The 21856-nt window shown below is 39.4% G+C and overlaps 1 protein-coding gene across 5 annotated transcripts in view; it reads left to right on the forward strand.

The window, feature by feature from the left end:
* Positions 1–21856, forward strand: part of HACL1 (2-hydroxyacyl-CoA lyase 1) — a 66260-nt gene that overhangs the window by 18401 nt on the left and 26003 nt on the right. For 3 of the 5 annotated variants that reach the window (XM_034994374.1, XM_034994355.1, XM_034994364.1), the window contains 9 exons: positions 1973–2078; positions 3967–4050; positions 4995–5096; positions 7602–7756; positions 8161–8319; positions 9866–9973; positions 11249–11435; positions 14409–14483; positions 18157–18472. In XM_034994374.1, coding sequence (XP_034850265.1) covers positions 1973–2078; positions 3967–4050; positions 4995–5096; positions 7602–7756; positions 8161–8319; positions 9866–9973; positions 11249–11435; positions 14409–14441 — 934 coding nt within the window. In that variant the 3' untranslated portion in view covers positions 14442–14483; positions 18157–18472. Of the gene's footprint in view, positions 1–1972; positions 2079–3966; positions 4051–4994; positions 5097–7601; positions 7757–8160; positions 8320–9865; positions 9974–11248; positions 11436–14408; positions 14484–18156; positions 19533–20916; positions 21065–21856 lie in introns of those variants that run through there. The other 2 variants (XR_004677326.1, XM_034994342.1) reach the window with 2 other exon arrangements.

The following is a 21856-nucleotide window of genomic DNA, read 5'->3' on the forward strand; positions in this document are numbered from 1 at the left end:
GATATCAAAGTAAAAATTATTTTTAAAAATTAGAAGTTATATTGACAAGGATATTAAGATATATAAAAAAACTATTAGCAATAAATTTGGTGAAGATTTTTGAATGCAATTTGGGAATATGAATCAATTGTCTTAAAAATACCTGTTTCTAGGAATCAATATGAAATATGTATTAAGATTCGAGCATAGGGGCACCTGGGTGGCTCAGTCGTTAAGCGTCTGCCTTCAGCTCAGGTCATGATCCCAGGGTCCTGGGATCGAACCCCACATCGGGCTCCCTGCTCAGTGGAAAGCCTGCTTCTCCCTCTCCCACGCCCCCTGCTTGTGTTCCTGCTCTCACTCTCTCTCTCTGTCAAATAAATAAAATCTTAAAAAAAAAGATTCAAGCATAAGGATATGCAAACCAGGAGCACCTGGGTGGCAGTTAAGCATCTGCCTTTGGCTCAGGTCATGATCCTGAGGTTATGGGATTGAGCCCTGCATCAGGCTCCCTGCTCAGTGGAGAGTCTGTTTCTCCCTCTGCCTCTGCCCTCCCCGCCGCTTGTGTGTGCTCTCTCTCTCTCTCTTTCTCTCTCTCAGATGAATAAATAGAATCTTAAAAAAAAAAAAGGACGTACAACCCAGTATTTATAAATTATCCAGTAATTGAGAAAAGTTAAAATAAATTACATATATGTGTTCTGCAAAGTATATAGCCTTTCAAAATTGTATTTAAGGGGTGCCTGGCTGGCTCAGTCGAAGAGCATGGGGCTCTTGATCTCAGGGTTGTGTTTGAGCCCCACATCGGGTGTAGAGATTACTTTAAAAAAGTAAGATAAAACTTAAAAAAATAAAAAAATAAAAATTTTAAGAAGAACCTAATGACAAAGGAAAATGTAATAAGCAAAAGTACATGAGACAGTATTATAGCATATAAGCTCAACTATGTAAAAATATACTTGCATAGAAAGAAGACTAGAGGAAAATATGGCAGGCTATTGATAATAGCTTTTAAGTTGATAGTATTATTGGGTGAAATTCTTTTTCTTTATGCTTTTTCTGTTTTATTGAGATTATCTACAGTAGACTTGTAGTAATTTTTCCCAGCAATTGCACTACTGGGTATTTACCCCAAAGAAAGAAATGTAGTGGTCTGAAGGGGCACGTGCACCCCAATGTTTATAGTAGCAATGCCCACAAAAGCCAAACTATGGAAAGAGCCTAGATGTCCATCAATGGATGAATGGATAAAGAAGATGTGGTATACATATACCATAATATTCCATTACACAATGGAATATTATGCAGCCATCAAAAAATGAAATCTTGCCGTTTGCAACAATGTGGATGGAACTAGAGGGTATTATGCTAAGTGAAATAAGTCAGTCAGAAAGACAAGTATCATATGATCTCACTGATATGTGGAATTTGAGAAACAAGGCAGAGGGTCATAGGGGAAGGGAGGGAAAAATGAAACAAGATGAAACCAGAGAGGGAGACAAACCATAAGAGACTCTTAACCTCAAGAAACAAACTGAGGGTTGCTGGAGTTGAGGGGAGTGGGAGGGATGGGGTGGCTGAGTGATGGACATTGGGGAAGCTATGTACTATGGTGAGCACTGTGAATTGTGTAAGACTGATGAATCACAGACCTGTACCCCTGAAACAAATAATACATTATATGTTAATTAAAAAAAATAATTTTTAAAAAAAATTTTAAAAAAATTTAAAAAGTAATAATGAAATAGGTATAGTTTTATAATATTTTTCTTCTTATTTCATCTTTTAGATTACTATTTAAATAGAATTGGCTTCATAATTATTTTGGTTTGAAAGATCAAATTTACCCTAGAAGCTGATTCTGAAGAGTAAAATAAAATAAACTCCAGATTATTTAAACTTTTCTAAATACTTTAGAAATTAATTTTAGAATAATTCAAGTCAGAAATGTAGATACACTTTTTATATCATAACAGATTTTTCTTTTTAATAGGGCTTTGCAGTTTGCTGATGTAATCGTATTATTTGGTGCCAGATTAAATTGGATTTTGCACTTCGGACTGCCCCCAAGGTATCAGCCAGATGTGAAGTTTATCCAGGTACTCAGAGCAGAGAGATTTAAAATCAGCGCTGTGATTTACTGTTCTCCTCAGCTATTATCAGCTCTGCTTTCTTCTTGGCTTTTGTAGATTTTTATAAATTACCTAACATAATTACAGGTACCAAAGTAAGCTGCCTTTTCAAGCCTATGAAACATAATATGCTGCTTTACTTCTAACCAGAAAACCTTTCAAAACCAAGTTTTAAATAGTTTGAAAAGCACAATTTGCCTCTTCTTCATAGTTCAGGTTTATTTAAAGGTAGACAAAAGGGGTTTAAATAGAATGGTAGATTAGAACAAAACATTCAACATTGTTAGGGATTGAGTTGTCCTTTTAGATGCCAAATTTTTCAAACACGCTTTGGTTGGAAATCTCTAAATGCTGCTTTTACTTGTCACTAAACAGAGTGGAATATACTCTGACCTCACTTTAATGGTTCTTGTATCATTATGATTCTCTTTTTAAGGCAGTTTCCTTACTGGTGTAGAAGGTACTACTGCCTGGGTGGCTCAGTTGGTTAAGCTTCTGCCTTCAGCTCGGGTCATGATCCTGGGGTCCTGGGATCGAGCCCCACATTGGGCTCCCTGCCTGGTGGGAGCCTGCTTCTCCCTCTCTCCCTGCTCGTGCTCTATCTCTTGCTATCTCTCTCTCTCAAGTGAATAAATAAAATCTTTAAAAAAAAAAAAAAAAAGAAGGTACTGTCTATATAGTGCCATATGAACCTGTTTGCCCTACAGAGATTGTGTATGGTGTTTGATGACCCAGCTACAATTGCTATCTTCTCCCTATTTGCCTTTTACTTTTTAAGGAGTCAGCTTCTAACAGGCCCTTTCCCCCTGGAGCTATGGAGAACTAACGCTGCAAATAAGCAAGACCTGGGTTTACCTGGAAGATGTTACCACCTCTTGATTAATCCCCTTGAGTATAGAATAAAGTGCATCCCCTTTGATGTGGCTAAATTACAACTCCTTGCACAACGATTTTCACTTGCCCATGGCCATTCAGATATGGAGCTTCTGGGTAAATGGGAAATAATCATGCCTTACCCTAGGAGTAATTCTCAAAATGTGGTCCCTGGACCAGCAGCATAGCACCACCTGGGAAACCTGTTAGAAAAGCACATTTTTGGGCGCCTGGGTGGCTCAGTTGGTTAAGCGACTGCCTTCGGCTCAGGTCATGATCCTGGAGTCCTGGGATCAAGTCCCACATCAGGCTCCCTGCTCAGCAGGGGGTCTGCTTCTCCCTCTGACCCTCTTCCCTCTCATGCTGTCTCTCATTCTCTCTCAAATAAATAAATAAAATCTTTAAAAAAAAAAAAAAAGAAGCACATTTTTGGTCCCCACTTCAGATCTACTGAGTTCAGAAACTCAAGTGGACTTTTGCAATCTGTGGTTTAACAAGGCTACCAGGTGATTCTGATAGCTCACATTTGAGAACTGCTCTAAGTAGCAATTCCAGTGTAATTAAGTAGAACCTTATTGATTAGATTAAAAAACTATAATTGGTCAAGTCAAATGCATTCCTTTGTGTATAATAGAACAATACCCGGATCTACAGAGTAGATATTAAAATGAAGGAAGATGATGAGGTTTCTGTCCTAGCTGTGATACTCATAGTTCTATGGATTTTTACTTTTATTAAGAATTTCTTGGGGCGCCTGGGTGGCTCAGTTGGTTGGATGTCCAGCTCTTGATATCGGTTCAGGTCTTGATCTCAGGGTCATGAATCCAAGCCCTGCATTGGGGTCCATTCTGGTCGTGGAGCCTACTTAGAAAAAAAATTTCCTGAATATCAAATCTTCAGTTCATTTATTCAGCCTTAATTGACTTCTTTGAGATTTTTAAGAATAAGCATGGCTCGTTCTTAAGCTTTATCTCTTTTTTAGGTTGATATCTGTGCAGAAGAATTGGGGAATAATGTAAAGCCTGCTGTGACTTTGCTAGGAGACATAAATGCTATCGCTAAACAGGTAAGAGCGTTTGCCTAGGTTTTAGTTTATGTGGATTGGTCTTTAGGGAATAGTCAGTTCCTAAAAATGTTTCAACCTTGATTCACTTGGTGACAGGTTTATTAATATCTATTTTAAATAAAATTTATGATGGAAAGCTATTCTTAAATATAACTTTGGAACTCACTAAATCAACTGCTTATATATAGATCATTTTTATGTAAATTAAGCATTTTTGGAAGGCAATTAAGACTTAAAGGCATTCAGTGGGCAAACAGTGATAGTTACTAAGTAGGATTCAGCTGTCTGAAAAATTATAATACAGCTTCCAGAAGAACTGAACTTAGAGCCAAGAAATGTCTTTATGTACTGGAAAAATCTAAGTATTTCTTTAGAAAATAAAGAGATTTTTACTCTTCAAATGGTACTTAGTGACTTGTCCAGATTCTTTTTATTTGTACATAATTTATATATATCACTGTAACAGGAGATAAAATATAGTCACAATTATTACTTGATTTTGGATACAAATTGGTATTGTTATCATGATTATATAATATTATGAAGCATCCCTCAGTCACATATTAAATCATCCTGGAGCATTTGGTCTGTATCTCAGGAATCCCTGGGTATTTGGGGTTGTTGTCCTTCCCACAAGGATTCTATGATTTTCCTTCTAGCGTCAAAGGCTGAGGAGGGCATAAAAGCCCCTGCCTGTGAGGTGTGGAGAAGGTAGCATTTCCCCTGTGTTCTATGGAAATTCCAACTTTTGGTGGAAGTCCACACTGACCCAAACAGAAGCTTTCCATGTTGCCTATTTATCAGTTGTTAGCTGCCTAGAGGAAAAACAGTGTGAGTGATGTGAATGGCAGGATAGTATAACAGTATTGTCTTCTTTAATAAGAGATTGTTGTGTTAATATGACTTAAGTTTATTTTCAAAAAATAAAAAGTCTGGTTTTTTAGCTTTTAGAACAATTTGATAAAACACCATGGCAGTATCCTCCAGAGAGCAGCTGGTGGCAAACTCTGAGAGAAAAAATGAAGATCAATGAAGCTGCTTCCAAGGTAATTTGAGATTCACAGAAACTCAAGACCACTTCTGGTTCATGGCTCAGTTAGCCCTGTCATAATATGACCTGTGCATTCCTAAAATCACCACGCTATATGAAATCATGCAGTAAAAACCACAGGGCTCATGGGAAAAAGGGTTTAGAGGCACAGCTCTCAAAAACCTTGTGAAACGTTAAGATAGGAACCTAATAAAAATGGCGGCAGAGGGACGCCTGGGTGGCTCAGTCGGTCAAGTGTGTGACTCTTGGTATCAGCTAAAGTCATAATCTCAGGGTCTTGGGATCGAGCCCCCCTTGGGCTCTGTGCTCAGAGGGGAGTCTGCTTGAGATTCTCTCGCTCTCTCTGTGCCCCTTCCCCCCAACTTGTGCACACACATGCGTGCCCGCCAACACTCTTACTCTAAAATAAATGAATAAATCTTCAGTAAATAAATAAAAATGATGGCAAAGTTTTATACATGTTAAGTGGTTAAGAAATATATTTCAATAAATGCTTTTCCTTGAAGAAGACCTGAAGTCTCTTGTGGAAGTAGGCATTGGAAGGGTTGCAACTTGTTGAATTAGTGTGAAGTGGTAGAAGGAGACCAATCTGACATTGGACAGAAAATTTTAAGAACCTATATGAATGGGTAGAGCTCACTGTCCTCAGTTTGACCTTGGCCCCAAATCATAATTAAGACATCTTTTGGAATCTTATATCTTGGAGCATATTTTTATACCATTAAGATAAAAGTCCTTCAAGCAGGCATGTATAATAAGTGTTTCATCAAAATTGAAAATTTGATCTAATATACAGCCTTCTTTTTCTTTGTTAAAAAAATTTCAGCGATATTGAGCTATAATTGACATACAAAATTGTAAGATATTTAAAGGTACGTCATGGTGATTTTATATGCATATACATTGTGGTAGGATTCCCCCCTCCCCCAACTACTTCATTAACACATCCATCACCTCACATTTCTTTTCTTTTTTTGGTGGAGACCATTTATGGCCCTTTCAGATTAACTTTTTTTTTTTAATTAAAGATTTTTATTTATTTGACAGAGACACAGCGAGAGAGGGAACACAAGCAGGGGGAGTGGGAAAGGGAAAAGCAGGCTTCCCACGGAGCAGGGAGCCCAATGTGGGGCTCGATCCCAGGACCCCGGGATCATGACCTGAGCCAAAGGCAGACGCTTAACAACTGAGCCACCCAGGCGCCCCTCAGATTAATTTTTATATCACTACTGGAAATTGTTTTGCAACTTTCTCATCTGCACTCATGGCTTTGCCTGATATCTAAAGGCTTTGAAAGTTGTAGTAATGTGTGAAACTACCACATCATCCACTACTACTAGCAGTGAAATGAATCACTTCTGCAGGATGTGGTGATTTCTGTTTAGAGTCTTTGTATATAGGTAAATTTTTTCTTTGTGAGAAATGTTGTTCTTGATTTTTTTCAATGTTTTGTGTATTTCTACGTATCTTGGTTCAGCTGGGTGCAATTTTCTGTGTTCATGTAGTGTTTCTCACTGACAGAATCCTGCATAAGCAAATACGAAATTTGAGTTATGCTCATATTGTTCCCTAATATGTCAGAAATCTTGGAATAAATTCACATTTTCAAAACTAGCAGAATTAATTATACGTAATTTTGTGTCTCATTGGAATTTTAATCAGTGGCTGTTTCTATCAAGAGCCAGGCTCAATTCTGTTTTCCTGAATGGTGTGATGATTAATCCCTTCTTTTCCCTAGGAATCATATTAGTTTAAGATGGAAGGAACTTGCCTCTCTTCCTGGCACAGGAGTATAGGAGGGTGCCTCATCCGTTTTACGTATAATCTCCAACAGGCCAGAATAGCACAAGTGGAGAGGCAGTGCTGGGAGCACATGAGATTGTTGCTGCTGAAGCCCCATGTGTCTCTCTCTCTCTCTACTCTAGAAGGCATATAGCTAGACAAAGGCACTTACCTTGCTCCATTCAGAGACTCTTTGGAATAGTGGGTGAAGCATATCCTCTTTACTCTCCAGTGCATGTTGGAGAAGAACCAGATTTTCAGATTTTCTAGAATCCTGACTTCATTTTTATTTTAAGTTTAAGGGCATATTTCAGATTAAAATATTCTAGAATAAAATTTTTATGTTTTGTAATGCAGTGTTTTCTTAAAAGTGCTCAAATAAGACTGTTTAGTTTTGTTTAACCCAGTGTTTCCAGCTATCTTTACTGTAGGACTTGTCTCACTCTAGTATGCTATTGTGCCTGGTGGGTGTCCAGGAAGAAAGCTATTCCCTGGTTTATTTGATTGTGTCCCAAACTGGGTCTGTGGGTCCCCCTTTTCTTAGCATGTCCCACAGGCCTGTTCACAGATCCACTAGCTTCTCAGGGTGGTGATTTGGGAACCTCGTAGCTCGTTCTTGTTGCCTATTTCCAAATAAGTTTGGTAGTAGCTTATTGACATTGCTAATTTTTCACTGTATCTCAATCTAATTTGATTATATTTCCCTCAAATACTTTAGGAATTAGCTTCCCAAAAATCCCTGCCTATGAATTATTACACAGTATTCTACCATGTTCAAGAACAACTACCCAGAGACTGTTTTGTGGTAAGCGAAGGAGCAAATACTATGGATATTGGACGCACTGTGATTCAGAACTACCTTCCTCGTCACAGGTGAGGCTTCCAGGAAAGAAATTATAATGTGTTAAATTGGAAGCTATAGTAGTGCAGGTTCATAAAACATTTGAGAATTACACATATTCAGTGTATAAGGACATATTTCATAAAAGTATTCTTAGGTAAGATTTGGTAGAGTTTTTATGCTTGATATGTCTTCATGATCATGTGATAATTTGTATACTTAGTATATTCGTAGTCTTTCAAGCAATCATGAGAGACTTTTTCCACCCATTCTGCTTATCCTTGACTAATTGGTTCCTCATAATCTAAAAACTTTATATTAAAGACAGAGAATGTTTTTATTGTTCTTTATTTTACACACAAATATGACTCGATTTGTGCCAACCCCACCCTCAGCATGCCCCAGAGGGTTTCATTTTAGCTTTGTTCCCCAACAGGCTCGATGCTGGTACTTTTGGAACAATGGGAGTTGGTTTGGGATTTGCCATTGCAGCTGCTATAGTGGCTAAAGATAGAAACCCAGGGCAACGTGTCATCTGTGTGGAGGGAGACAGTGCATTTGGGTTTTCTGGCATGGAGGTGGAAACCGTCTGCAGGTAAAACAGCATTTTCTTTCTCCAAAATATAAAAAATTACACATAAAGACTCACTCGCCTAACAGTGCTTACCAGGTGTTCACCATGTGCCAAGGGCCCTTGTACATAGCTCTGTGCTGCGTCCTGAGAATACTGGTATGAAATAACCCCAGCATCTTTCTCATCCAGGTTAGTGTGTTCATGACCCTTTATTACATTTGCCCAAACCTGCAAAACTGTGATGAGTGGTTTTGAGATCACTGCAAAAAGTTCTGGTCTGAGAAAAGCTTGTTTTCTGCAGGGAGACAGCAGAGCTTTGTGGTTAAGAATACAGCCTCTGGGTCACATGGCCTGAATTTAAATACTGGCTTGACCACATCAGAGCCAGGTGATGCGGGTGATGCAGGTTAAGTTCCTTTACTAAGCTTTAGTCTCCTCTGAAATAGGGAGAGGAATAGTAATAGTTCCAACCTTAGAGGACAGTTGTGAGGAACAAATGAGGTAATCTAGATAAAGCTCAAGATGACTGCTCACTCAGTGTGAGCTGTTGATTCTGTCTCTAGTTGTGAGGATTCATGGAGAAACTCATGAGCTATAGATCCTACTATATAAGTATATATTTTTTCTCCCTAGTTATTCAAACTGTGGTAAAATCATTCTGTATTCTTAGCCAGGACTCTTACTAGAGCTTGTTTGTAAATCATGTTTTGGGGGCTTTCAGAGCTTTGGCATATAACACTTTAAAGATCAGAGGGAAAGTATGTACTTGTTAGAGTGTCTGTATTGACAGACAAGTGATACACACCAAAAAGATGATTTTTGGGAAAGCTGGCCTTCTAGAGAGTCATGATTCCCTTTGAGCATGGAGAGCAAGTAGTTACCACAATCCTGTTATGTAACAGTATGCATTTTAGTTTTATTTTTACACCTGGTCTCAGAAATTAGGTCTGTAGAAAATAAATCCCATGTTCTTTTGTCAGTCATTAATGAAGTTTAATCATCTTTTTTTGTCTTTATAATACCATTTAGCACATTATTAAATATTCTCTTTTTCTCTATTTATTACACCATATAATGTTTTTCTAATTTTGGGTGAAGTGGTTTGAGAGAAGAGAATGTATGCTAGTCACTTGTATATTTCCGACAGCATCTAGCAAGTGCTAGTTATCTATGAGGAGCTCAGTAAATAGAAAGATACTTTCCAAATAGTACTACTAGGCACCACCTAGAAGTGGTGCTTCAGAGAATATTAAATTTGGAAGGTGTCATTCTTATTAACACCTGGATCTATGAAAACCAAGTTCAGAAAAGCTCTGTGAGGTCCACAGGTGCATGGTGGCAGAACCAAGTGTGCCGACCTCTAATCTTACATCCTTTCTGTGACTCCATGTTTCTGTTAATGACTTGATATTCCTTATTAGGATAACAAGTACTTAATTTTTAGTATTACCCTAATATTATAAAACAAGCTTATGGAAAACTATCCATTTATAAGTTAAAATTTCAACCTGAAGAAACTGCTTTAGAATGAAGAATGATTTCCTTGATATTTTGCTTTCAAATTTAGGTACAACTTGCCCATTGTACTTTTGGTGGTGAATAATAATGGAATTTACCAAGGTTTTGATGCAGATTCTTGGAAGGAAATGTTAAAATTTGGAGATGCTACTGCAGTGTAAGTAACCCAGAACAATGTGTATTTAATTTCTCTCATCTATTTTAATCTCTCCTTAAAGAGTCTGCTGTATTGAAATGTGCCTGTCATGTGAGTATTGTTTACTTATATTGTCAGCCCCTCTAAAGAGTAGGAACCCTATCTGCATGACTCCCCTTTGTACAACCATTCGTAATGGGGTGCTTCATTTTTTTTCATTTTCTTTTTTTTTTTCCCCAAATTTTTATTTAAATTCTAGTTAGTTAACATAGTGTAATATTGGTTTCAGGAGTAGAATTTAGTAATTCATCACCCACATGTAACACCCAGTGCACGATAGGGTGCTTCAATAAATAATTTATGATCAGGGGGCCACTGAAGACTTGGGACAGTTAAGTTTGATGTCTGAGCTTTAATGAAAGGGCTTGTTGCAAAATGCTGCCAGTCCTTCTATTCCTATTACACCACGGAAGAAATGAATGTTAACATATTCTTTATGATCCAGAGGTCTTCCTTCTCTTTATTACTTAACAAACTCTTGATTATCTGATGGCAGAGTCAAAGTGAGACAGTATTTAGCTGGCCATGCTACGAGTCGTGAATTTGCTCACTCTGGGGTGGAGCAGGGTGTGAGTATGTTTGCTTATGCTTCACTAACTTCAGTTCTCATTTTGCTGTTATTTGCTATATTTTGCAATAACCATTCCTTTTTTTCTTCTTTTTATTTTGGGTTCATGGTAGTTGATGGCATAGCTTGCACTGTTCAATATAGTAGCCAGTAGCCATGTGTGGTTATTAAATTAAAAAGTCAGTTCCTTATTTTAACTAGTCACATTTCAAGTGCTCACAGCAACAGGTTGCTAGTGGTTACTATATTGGGTACCACAGATATAAATATAAAACATTTCTATCATCACAAAAAGTCCTATTGGACATTGCTATATAGACAATAAAAAATATATGGAAAGTTTAGGGGCACCTGGGTGGCTCAATCAATTGGACGTCTGACTCTAATTTTGGCTCAGGTCATGATCTCGGGGTCCTGGGATTGAGCCCCACAACAGGCTCTGTGCTCAGCAGGGAGTCTGCTTGAGGATTCTCTCTCTCCTTCTCCCTCGCCCCCCACCCCGAAATAGATAATCTTTAAAAATATATATATGTATGGAAAGTGTAGTGTACTGGCATATTTGTTTAAGTGTTGGACATAAAAGTATGCCTTTGAGTTCAGCCTAAATTTTTCCATAAATTATTTCAGAAAATGACTTTTTTTTTTCTATTAACTTATGAATTTTTTAGGGCTCCTCCATTCTGTCTTCTACCAAACTCACATTATGAGCAGGTTATGACTGCATTTGGAGGCAAAGGGTATTTTGTACAAACACCAGAAGAACTCCAAAAATCACTGAAGCAGAGCTTGGCAGACACAACTAAACCTTCTCTTATCAATATCATGATTGAGCCGCAAGCCACACGGAAGACCCAGGTAAATTCAGTTGCTAAGCAGAAATCAGAAATGCATCTTCCATCCTAGGCCCAGAAGTATCTAGCAAATAGAACACTCTGTTCACAGAGTTCTTTCTAAACCATTTCTGAGTTTGGCACTTTCTTGTGTTTTTTCAATAAGTATTTGTTGAGATATGTGTTAGGTGTGTTGTGTTACTTGCTAAGAATAGCTGATGAGCAAACCTGAACTCAGCCCTCACTTAATGGAGCTTAGAGACCAGTAGGGGAGAGGGTTGTGATGCATTCACGACTGAATGCATCACAACAAAGTGAGGCAGTTGCTCTGAAGGAAGCCACCCAGTCCTGAACAAATATACTACGAAGGAAGCTGATTTATTTTGGGGTCCCAGGGGAAATCTTCTCAGAGGAACTTGTGCTTAAGCTGAGATCTGAAAGAAAAGTAGGGACAGTCTCAAGCAAAGAGGCTAGGGAAGACTGACGGCAAGGAGCATGGCAAGTCTGAGCAACTGAAAGAAGGCCAGAGTGGCTAGAGGCAGAAGGTAAAGGAAGCCCAGTGGGAGGGTGAGACCATAATAGGAAGATATGTGCAGTTACATTCAAAATTGGTTACTTTGGCCTCCATAGCAAAACTACGGTATAGATTATAGCAGTAAAATAAATGACAGGATGTGTAGCATGATCCTCTCCCATCCCAGATTAAGTTGCTTTTCATACTAAATTTTGTGCTCTGATCCTGGTCCTGCCACTTGCCCTCTCTTCTATACCTGTCTTCCATGCTTACACCTTGTGTATCAGTCACTGTTTTCAGAGCAGATCATTTTTTCAAGGTGTTTCTGTCTTGGTTCTTTATACATATGTATGCTGCAAGATCTTTTTCTTTTTTGTTTATTTTCTTTTTTTTAAGATTTTATTTATTTATTTGAGAGAGAGAGAGAGAACATGAGCAGGGAAGAGGGGCAGAGGGAGAGGAGGAGGCAGACTCCCTGCTGAGCAGGGAGCCCAAGTGGGCCTCGATCACAGCATCCTGAGATCATGACCTGAGCTGAAGGCAGATGCTTAACCGACTGAGCCACCCAGGTACCCCTCTTTTCCTTTTTTGAATAAGGTAGTAGACCAGTAGGCAAATGGATGCCTGGACAATCAGTTAAATGTAAATTAACTAATTTGGAAACTATAAAATATATAAAACTCTACAAAAATTCTTTTTCTATAGAAACATATCAGAGGGGCACCTGGGTGGCTCAGTTGGTTAAGCGTCAGACTCTTGATTTCGGCTCAGGTTATGATCTGAGGGTCCTGAGATCAAGCCCAGTGTAGGGCTACATGCTCTGCAGAGAATCTGCTTCTCTCTCTCTCTGCCCCTCCCCCTGCTCGTGTGTACTCTCTCTCTCTTTCAAATAAATAAATAAATCTTAAAAAAAAAACCCAAAAAACAGATATCAGAGACTTTGGTGAAAGGAACAGAACTACAAAATAGCCAGAAAACAATTAACAAAATGGCAAGAAGTACATATTTATCTGTAATTCCTTTACTGTAAGTAGACTAAATGCTCCAATCAAGAGTGGCTGAATGAATAAGAAAACAACACCCACCTATATGCTATCTACAGGAGACTCAGCTCAGATGTAAGGACACACAGTCTGAAAGTGAAGGGATGGAAAAAGATATTCCGTGCAAATGGAAACCAAAAGAAAGCTGGAATAGCTATATTTATATCAGACAAAATAGACTTTAAAACAAATATTGTAATAAGAGACAAGGACAAGGGCGCCTGGGTGGCTCAGTTGGTTAAGCGACTGCCTTCGGCTCAGGTCATGATCCTGGAGTCCCTGGATGGAGTCCCGCATCGCTTCTCCCTCTGACCCTCCCCCCTCTCATGTACTCTCTCTCTCTCTCGTTCTCGCTCTCTCAAATAAATAAATAAATCTTTAAAAAAAAAAAAAGACAAGGACACTGCAGAGTGATTAACAGGTTAATCCAAAAAGAAGGTACGACATTTGTAAATATTTATGCACACAACATGGGAGCACCTAAATATATAAAGCAAATATTAACAGACCTAAAGGGAGAAATAGCACTACAATAATAGTGGATTAAAATAGGGGATTTTAATACACCCCACTTACATCAATGGGTAGATCATCCAGACACAAAATCAATAAGGAAACATTGCCTTAAATGACACATTAGAACAGATGGATTTAACAGCTATATTCAGAACACACACACAAAATAGACAGTCTTGAGACCGTGTTAGTCACAGAAAAGCCCTAATGAATTGTCCCCTCTCGCTAGTGAATTCACATTTCTAATGATCTGCTTCTAATGATCTATTCTCCAAGTTCTCTATGAATTTGGGGAGGTATTACTGGAGAAATACAAGTTCTTGTCTCCTCTGTTATAACTCCATAAGGATTATCCTTATATTTCTTGAATCTATCATTTCAACATTATTTGTCCTCATTTCAGTGAATTCCACACATATTATAGTTTCCAAGCTGTTCATTTTTCATTGTCTGTGTGTCCATCTGCCATGTGTTGATTCGCAGTGTAGGGTAGGCTGGCTGCTTCCTATTACAATATCGAGAGGACCTAATTCTCTGCAGTCACCATGTCCCAGCCACATGTGTAGGATGGTATTAGTCCTGGGGAAGGCTTCTGTGCACTGCTCTTCCTACCCAGGTTCTTAGATTTGGGAGCTTGCCCTCTTTGGCCTTCCTTCATGTCCTTTCTTCTTTTGAATTTAATTCTGGTTCTTTCAGATTCTAGTGTTTGTGCCCTGATTACTGTTCATAGTTGTTTTGTAGGACAAGACAGCAAGGTTCAGTATGAATTTTTAGCTTCCTTTTGAGAAAAGCACAAGACCAAAGACAAACCTAAATGTGGATATATAATGGGACTTTTAGATTTTAGAACAAGGAAAACAGTGAGGATAGAGTTTGAGGCAATTAATTCTTTTTAATGAATGTTTGTTGTCTTTTCTTTTTCTAGGATTTTCACTGGCTGACCCGCTCTAATATATAAATAAAGATGCCAGCGTTTGGTCTTGAGGAGTTTCTCTTTCTTGTAAGATGGAATTTTATTTTCCACAGCAAAATTAATAAAATGTTAAAAATTATTGTACAAATAAAAATAAAAAACTTTTCTAAATGACATTTCATAGTAAAGGAATTGACTAAAAACAGAAAAAGTTACAAGTATTCTACCACAGATATAACCCATTTACAGATGAAAGATGGAAGTGGGTTTTATTAAATAACAGCATTGTAACTGCCTAACTGCTGAGTTACACATCAGTATTCTTTTACATAAATCCATTCTTAAAGTCACATTTTTTTAATTTAATTTTTTTTAAAGATTTTATTTATTAGAGAGACAGCACAAGTAGGGGGAGGGGCAAAGGGAGAGGGAGAAGCAGACTTCCCGATGAGCAGGGAGCCCGACAGGGTGCTCGATTCCAGGACCCTGAGATCATGACCTGAGCCAAAGGCAGACACTTAACTGACTGAGCCACCTAGGTGCCCCAAAATCACATTTTTAAAAATAGACTTATTTATTTGAGAGAGAGAGAGAGATTGAGAGAGAGCATACATGGGCGAGCAGGGGGAAGGGCAGAGGGAGAGAGAGAATCTCAAGCAGACTCCCCTCTGAGCACAGAGCCCCAGGCAGGGCTTGATCTCAAGACCCTGAGATCATGACTTGAGCTAAAATGAAGAGTTGGATGTTTAATCAACTGGGCCACCCAGGTGCCCCAAAGTCACATGTTTTTTAAAAAACATCTGAGGAAAAAATTCTCCAGGATTTTCCAGTGTAGAGGTATGTTCAGTAAGTTGGAGTACATAGGCTATTTCTACTTCATAGTTTATCTTTTGATCACTTTGTACCTTAGACTCCCCAGTATTTAGTGGACTTGTTCTATACTTTATGAATTGGGGTTTTGTTTGTTTTGTTTTTCTGGAAAGAACTTACTGAGCCTAAGGAGGAGTCATACCATACCTGAATTAATAATTCAGGGTATCTTTGGATTAGCAGACCTTAGTTTATGTGTACCACATTGAGATCAACAGAGTCAACAGCCTTAATATTTAAAGAACTCTTATAAATAAGAAAAATATTAATGAACTAGTAGAAAAATTAGCAAAGGGCATGAATGTATAATTAACAGAAAAAATACAGTAAAATGAGTATAAATAAGTATAAAGGAGTATGAATAAGTGTGAATATATAAGTTAGACTGAAATCCCGTAGTTTTGCTTATCCACTTGGCAAAGCACTTTTAAAATTATAATTCTCAGTGAGGGTGAGGGTAAAATGAAGATGACACTGCTGTGCTGTGGTGGAAGTTGAACTTGGTACATTTTCAGAGAGTAATTCTAGCAGTGCTTGTATTTGGAATCTTAAAAATGTTCATACGCCCTGTTGACCCAGTGAGCCTATTTAGAGAGTGTGTCCTAAAGACATAATAAAATAGTTGGTCAAATATTTATATACAAGACCATTCAGCATAGTTTAGAAACAATGCCAGTGTTTAATAATAAGACATTGGTTACATATATTATGATCTGTTGACCTGATAAAATAAAAATTGTGTTAAAGAGTATGTGTAAATGGAGGAGTAATCACAGTATAATACTAGTGAAAAAGACAAGCTACAAAATGGATGGATACAGGTCACGGTATACACCTACACTCTTGCACACATACATACACAGAAAAAAAAAGATGGGGACAACAAAACCAAAATTTTAATATAACTTGGTGATGGAATTATAGGTAATTTTTATTTCCTCTATTTTTTCCTTCTTTTACAAAATTTTAAAAGTAATTATGTAATTTTTGTTATCAGAAAGAGACATTATTTTAAAAGAATATTAGAAATGGAAAAGTATTTATTTTCAGGGTCATTCTTGCTTATTACCTGCAATTTTATATGAATTGGAACACAGGACTTTTTCTTAAAGTTCAGCAGGTTTGCACCATACACATCAAACTTGTCTCCATTGGCTACTTAGGGGCATAAGTGACTTCTACAGAGTAGACTCCAGCTTTGAGATGTCAGTCCAGAAGATACTTGCAGGGAGCTGCGGTTTTATGCAGCGAGCCCCTGAAATTGGGCCCAGGCAGCAGATACTCTTTTTTTTTTTTTAAGATTTTATTTATCTATTTGACAGAGCACAAGCAGGGGGGAACAGCAGAGGGAGAGGGAGAAGCAGGCTCTCCACTGAGCAGGGAGCCTGACCTGGGGCTCAACCCCAGGACCCTGAGATCACAACCGGAGCTGAAGGCAGGCACTTAACCAACTGAGCCACCCAGCTGCCCTGGCAGCAGATACTCTTCTGTACTTCTGAGATACATGCTAGAGAGCCTGGGCTCATAAAAGCATAGAGCATATCAAAAGGAGTGTTGAGAGTGGGTAGATCTTATAAACCTCATCAGTGTCCTACCCTGCCCATGGACGGTTGTCTCTGGTGGCCAAGTGCAATACAGGATTCTGCTGTAAAAGTAGTGTGGAAGCTTTGATGAATATTCATGAATTGAACTATATAAATCTAACTACCAGATAGAACTTGGGGAAAATGCTTGCTCCCTAGCCATATTTAGTTCAAGAGGGAAAAAAAATGTTAACATGTTAGTAGACTATCTGGCAGAGGTCAGTCTGAGCATATGAAGACCAGATTGACGCTGTCCATTGACTGCATATTTTGTAAAAGTAATCTTGAAATTAGTCTCCTTTTAACAGTTTTCCCTGGGGCACCTGGGTGGCTCAGTCAGTTAAGTGTCTGATGTTAGGTCAGATCACGCATGATCTCAGGGTCTTGGGATCAAGCCCACGGCAGGCTCTGTGCTCGGTGGGGAGTCTGCTTGTCCCTCTCTCTCTCGCCCTCTGCCCCTCTGCATGTGTGTGCTCTCTCTCAAATAAATTTAATTAATTAATTAAACCTTTAAAAAAAAAGAATTTTCCCTTAGAAGGATGAGGTGTTGAAGAAGCCCCTCTAAGATGAATCTATTGGTTGATAGTCAAACTTATTTTGATAAAACATTTTTGTACCCCCTAGTTTAATAATTAACACTTAGGGGCACCTGGGTGGCTCAGTTGGTTGAGTGTCTGACTCTTGGTTTCTGCTCAGGTCATGATCTCAGGGTCGTGAGATCAAGCCCTGCGTTGGGCTCTGGGCTCAGTGGGGAGTCTGCTTCTCTCCTTCTCCCTCTGCCCTTCTGCTTTTACTTCCCCCCCTTTTTTTTTAAGTTTATTTATTTAAGTAACCTCTACACCCAACATGGGGCTTGAACTCATGACCCTGAGATCAAGAGTCACATGCTCTTCCAACTGAGCCAGCTAGGTGCCCCCAATTTTAGGTCTTTATACAGCCACCTGCTCTGCAGTGGTTCACTTAATAGTTGAATGAGAATCTTTTTTTAGAAGATTTTATTTATCTATTTGACAGAGAAAGAGAGAGAGCACAAGCAGGGGGAGCAGCAGAGGGAGAGGGAGAAGCAGGATCTCCACTGTGCAGGGAGCCTGACATGGGGCTCAGTTGGAAAATAGCTCAGTGGATATTTTCTATGGTTATTTAGCACTTGCGCCTTTGAAGTAGTTCAGCTTATTACGTGAAGTGAGTCTATTTTCTTAGGAAAAAAAGTCTCAACTCTGTTACAAAGAAATAGTAGGACTGTTGCACACCAAAGGAAAATGAAAATACGGAATCCAACAATGTTTTTCTTCCTTTACTATTTGCAGGACACTTCCCTAGGCAATGGGGAAGCGGTGCATTCCTATGAAGAAGTGCCATATGACTGAAACAAATGAACTTAGAGTGATTAGGATAGCATTTCAAATGAATGTATTAAGAAAGTTGGAAACGAGTTAAATTCCAGTTGGGAAATATGACCGAGAAACCCTGATAAAACGGACTCTGCTGACTGAAAAGTGAAAGGTTACAGAAGAAGTCTGAATCATCTGTTGATTTCTGGTTGCATTTGCTGCTGCTAATCTGAATAATGGAGTAATGTAGATAAAGGAAATTGAAGATCCTATTAATTCCTCCCATGGATAAGGTGCAAATAAAAGTATACCTTGCTTGGGTTCAGATCTGACAAGCAGTGCTGTCTACACCACTGGTTTTCACTGCGTTGTCTTAGATCTTTCCTCCCTTCCAAGGCCTTTTCTAGGAGAGAGGCTAGCCAGTCAGTGAACCCATGGTAAATCTGGATTGAATGTTTACTGCAGTTAGGGAGCAGAGAAAGGCACACCCAGAAACCCCTGGATCTCCAGTTTCAAGTATGAAGGAAACACTCGAAATTTTGACTCAGGCCTGGAAATCTCCACAGGGATGGCATTATCCACAATTTTGTTCTTTGTATCAGTGGTCACTAGAATGACCTGTGGTTTGTGGAATGGTTAATCTACAGCCATGTGGCTCATGCCCTGGTCCCAGCATGTTCCTGGGAATTGCCCCCTCCCCCCACTGAGGAAGGTGGGCTCAGGAAATCAGATCCGGTTTCACCTTAGCCTGAGTTTTGCTCACACTGTGTACACCCACCGATTTTTGCCATGTGAAATTAGCAATATCATTCAAGGTCTAGCTCAAAAGACATCTCTTCCATGAAAATGCCCTTCCTCCCTGCCCCATGTGCACCTCTGTCATTACTCAGAATGTTCATGGTAAATTCCCATTGCCCTCCCCCACTCAACTGAGTGTGTACCCAGATGTCACCACCCCTCCTCTTCCAGGGCCTGTGTCCTCTTGCTCCTGTTGGACAGGCTCCTCTGTGAGTTCACTCCTGAAGCGTCCACTTCCACATGGCATATAGCAATTTGAGATATTTTCTTGGAAAGGAGGTGACCCAGGGGGGGTTTATATCACAAACTGCAGCAAACAGCCTCCCAACCAGGATGCACAGTGGCTACAGGAGCTACCAAGGATCAGAAGCCCACCCCTGATACCTGGATATTGGATAAGCCCAACGGTTCTTAGAGCGGTGCCCTGGTTCCAGCAGTGTGGGAGAGAGGGTGGTTGGAGGCCATGAGGCCTGACGTCACTGAGTTAGTTTCCACCCTGGCAAAATAGAGGATAAAATTGAGTTGAATTACTAAAAATAAATATTTCTTTCACACTTGAGTGCTTTGAACTGAAATTTATAGCCACTATGTTCATAAAACCATTTCACAACACCGTGCTATCCCTGCCTCCCCACCCTTCACTAGTCACTCCAGCTCCCTCCCCACTGCCCTATGTTACCATTTTTCAGAATTTTCATGGTTTTCTTCATTTGATTATTTTTGCATATTAACTTCACTAGCACAAAAAAAAAGTGTGCTTTAAAATACAGTGTACTAATAGAAAAAGTTGAGGTTCAATAAGGCCAATAGATCAGGAGACAATTGTCTTGAGAAGATAGTTTCTTACAGTTCCTAAGAGGAGAATGCCATACCACGCAGGGCCACAGAAGAAGACACTGAGGTCAGTCTCAGGCATAGAGAGAAAGGGAACTAGTGGGCTGAAACCTTTATTATTGTCTCCTCCGGAAGAAAGAGGTGAGGCACGGTAAACAGGTTTAGGATTGGCCAGTTTTAATAATTTCCAAGGGCTCTGGAGTGTAGGGGCAGGCCAGGTTATCTGGTGCTGGCTCTGGGTTGATTAGGGAAGGAGGATAGGGGAGTGTGAGAGCTCATACAGACTGTGATAAAGGGGGTAGTTGGAAATGTGGGCTCCTGAACAGTTGGTTTGCATATGAAAGGAGAGTTTTGTTTGTTCTCTCTAGGAGTTAGCTAACCTGGGAGGGGCAGTCCCTCCAGGAGCCTCAGAATTACAGAAAACAAAAAGACACAGTTAATACAGAGTGGAGTCAAATGAATATATGAAATATTTGTTCATATGATATTTGGAGAATTGAATTTTAAAGTATTGTTTCTATTTAATGCTAAAGTATCTTTGAATTTTTGAAAGTGTTTTTTTGTTGTTGTTGTTCCTCAGTGGAGTTTTAAAGTTTTCGTGATATTAGCCCTGCTAATTTTTGTTAAATTTTTTCCTAGACATTAATCTGTTTTGTGCTAAGTTCTTCTGCTATATTTATAGTGCACTATTGTTTGCATATTTTGTGTATTAATTTATACCTTAATGAATTCTCTTAAACCTCTTCTTCCTTTCATAGAGAACTAACTGAAGGTTACCACAGGGGAAGGGGGGGTCGGATGGGTGAAATAGGGGATAGGCATTAAGGAGGGAACTTGTCATAATGAGCACCGGGTGTTTTATGGAATTGTTAAATCACTATATGGTACACCTGAAACTAATATGACAACTGGAATTAAAACACAAACTTAAAAAATAATTAATTTAAAAAAGAAACACCTCTTCTTCCTTTCTTTTATCTGGTGGCCTTTGTTGGTACTTCCAGAACAATGCTAAATGATACTGGTGACTGTGGGTATGCACCACTTTTGTTCTAGGTGTTTTAGAATCAGCATATATATAGTTTATCTGCTTTCTTCTTTTAGGAGGGGCAAAAGATGACAAGAAAATCTCCCTTCAGGAGTTACTGAGGCTGCAGGGTTTGAATGTCTTCCCCGAAGGATTGTAAAGTCGGAAAAGAACCCCCAGCCTTTCCAAGTTGGTCCTTGTGCTTGTGGACACCTGCAATAAAAGGTAACTTCTTGGCAAATGAATTAGGGCTAATTGAGGTGCTAGTCAATCATTTGTCACCTAGGCTGTCTTCCTTCATGGCACCAAGACCAATGACAAGGGCAAACATACTGAGAAACCTGTTCCTCTGTAGTCTTCACCTTCACAATCTCAGACCACGTTCCCAAGAAGAGTCAGCAGAGGTTGACCTTCTTTCCCCACACAGTGATGTGTATATGGGTTGGGGTTGCCAGTGGGGTGGGGCTTTGCATGGGATTAAACACCCCGAAGGTTTTATTCAGGGGACCACCCTTGTGAGAGAAAACAGGGAAGGAACAGGAAAAGGCTGGGAGAACCATCAGACTGCCCTGCAGACCTGACCCTGGGAAGGGAGGGAGGAAGAGGGAAGGTTGGGTGCAAGCATCCCCGATGCCTGCAGTCTGAGGAGGATGTGGCAAAGCTTCTGTCACTGTCCCAGGTCTCCCAGGAACAGGCCCCCTTTGTACCCTACTGGGCACAGACATTGGAGAGGGGCAGCACGGTACCTGGGAGATGTGGGCTTGGCTCGGATCAGGGATGGATTTCAGAGAGCAGCAGCTGGGCATCTTGGCCGTTGGCTCCTCACGGCTGCCATAGGTACTTCTGGAGGTCTCTGCTGCTGCCTTTAGACTGTTTGGGCTGAAAAATGGGGAGACAAAGTTTGTTCAGCAGGGCTTAAAATCCAAGGATCAGATCCCAGTCCATCTGCAACTTGCTTTTTTTTTTTTTTTAAAGATTTTATTTATTTATTTGACAGAGAGAGACACAGCGAGAGAG

This window comes from Mirounga leonina, unplaced genomic scaffold (genome assembly GCF_011800145.1).
Source record: "Mirounga leonina isolate KUSES-001 unplaced genomic scaffold, KU_Mleo_1.0 Mir_115, whole genome shotgun sequence".
Taxonomy (NCBI): domain Eukaryota; kingdom Metazoa; phylum Chordata; class Mammalia; order Carnivora; family Phocidae; genus Mirounga; species Mirounga leonina.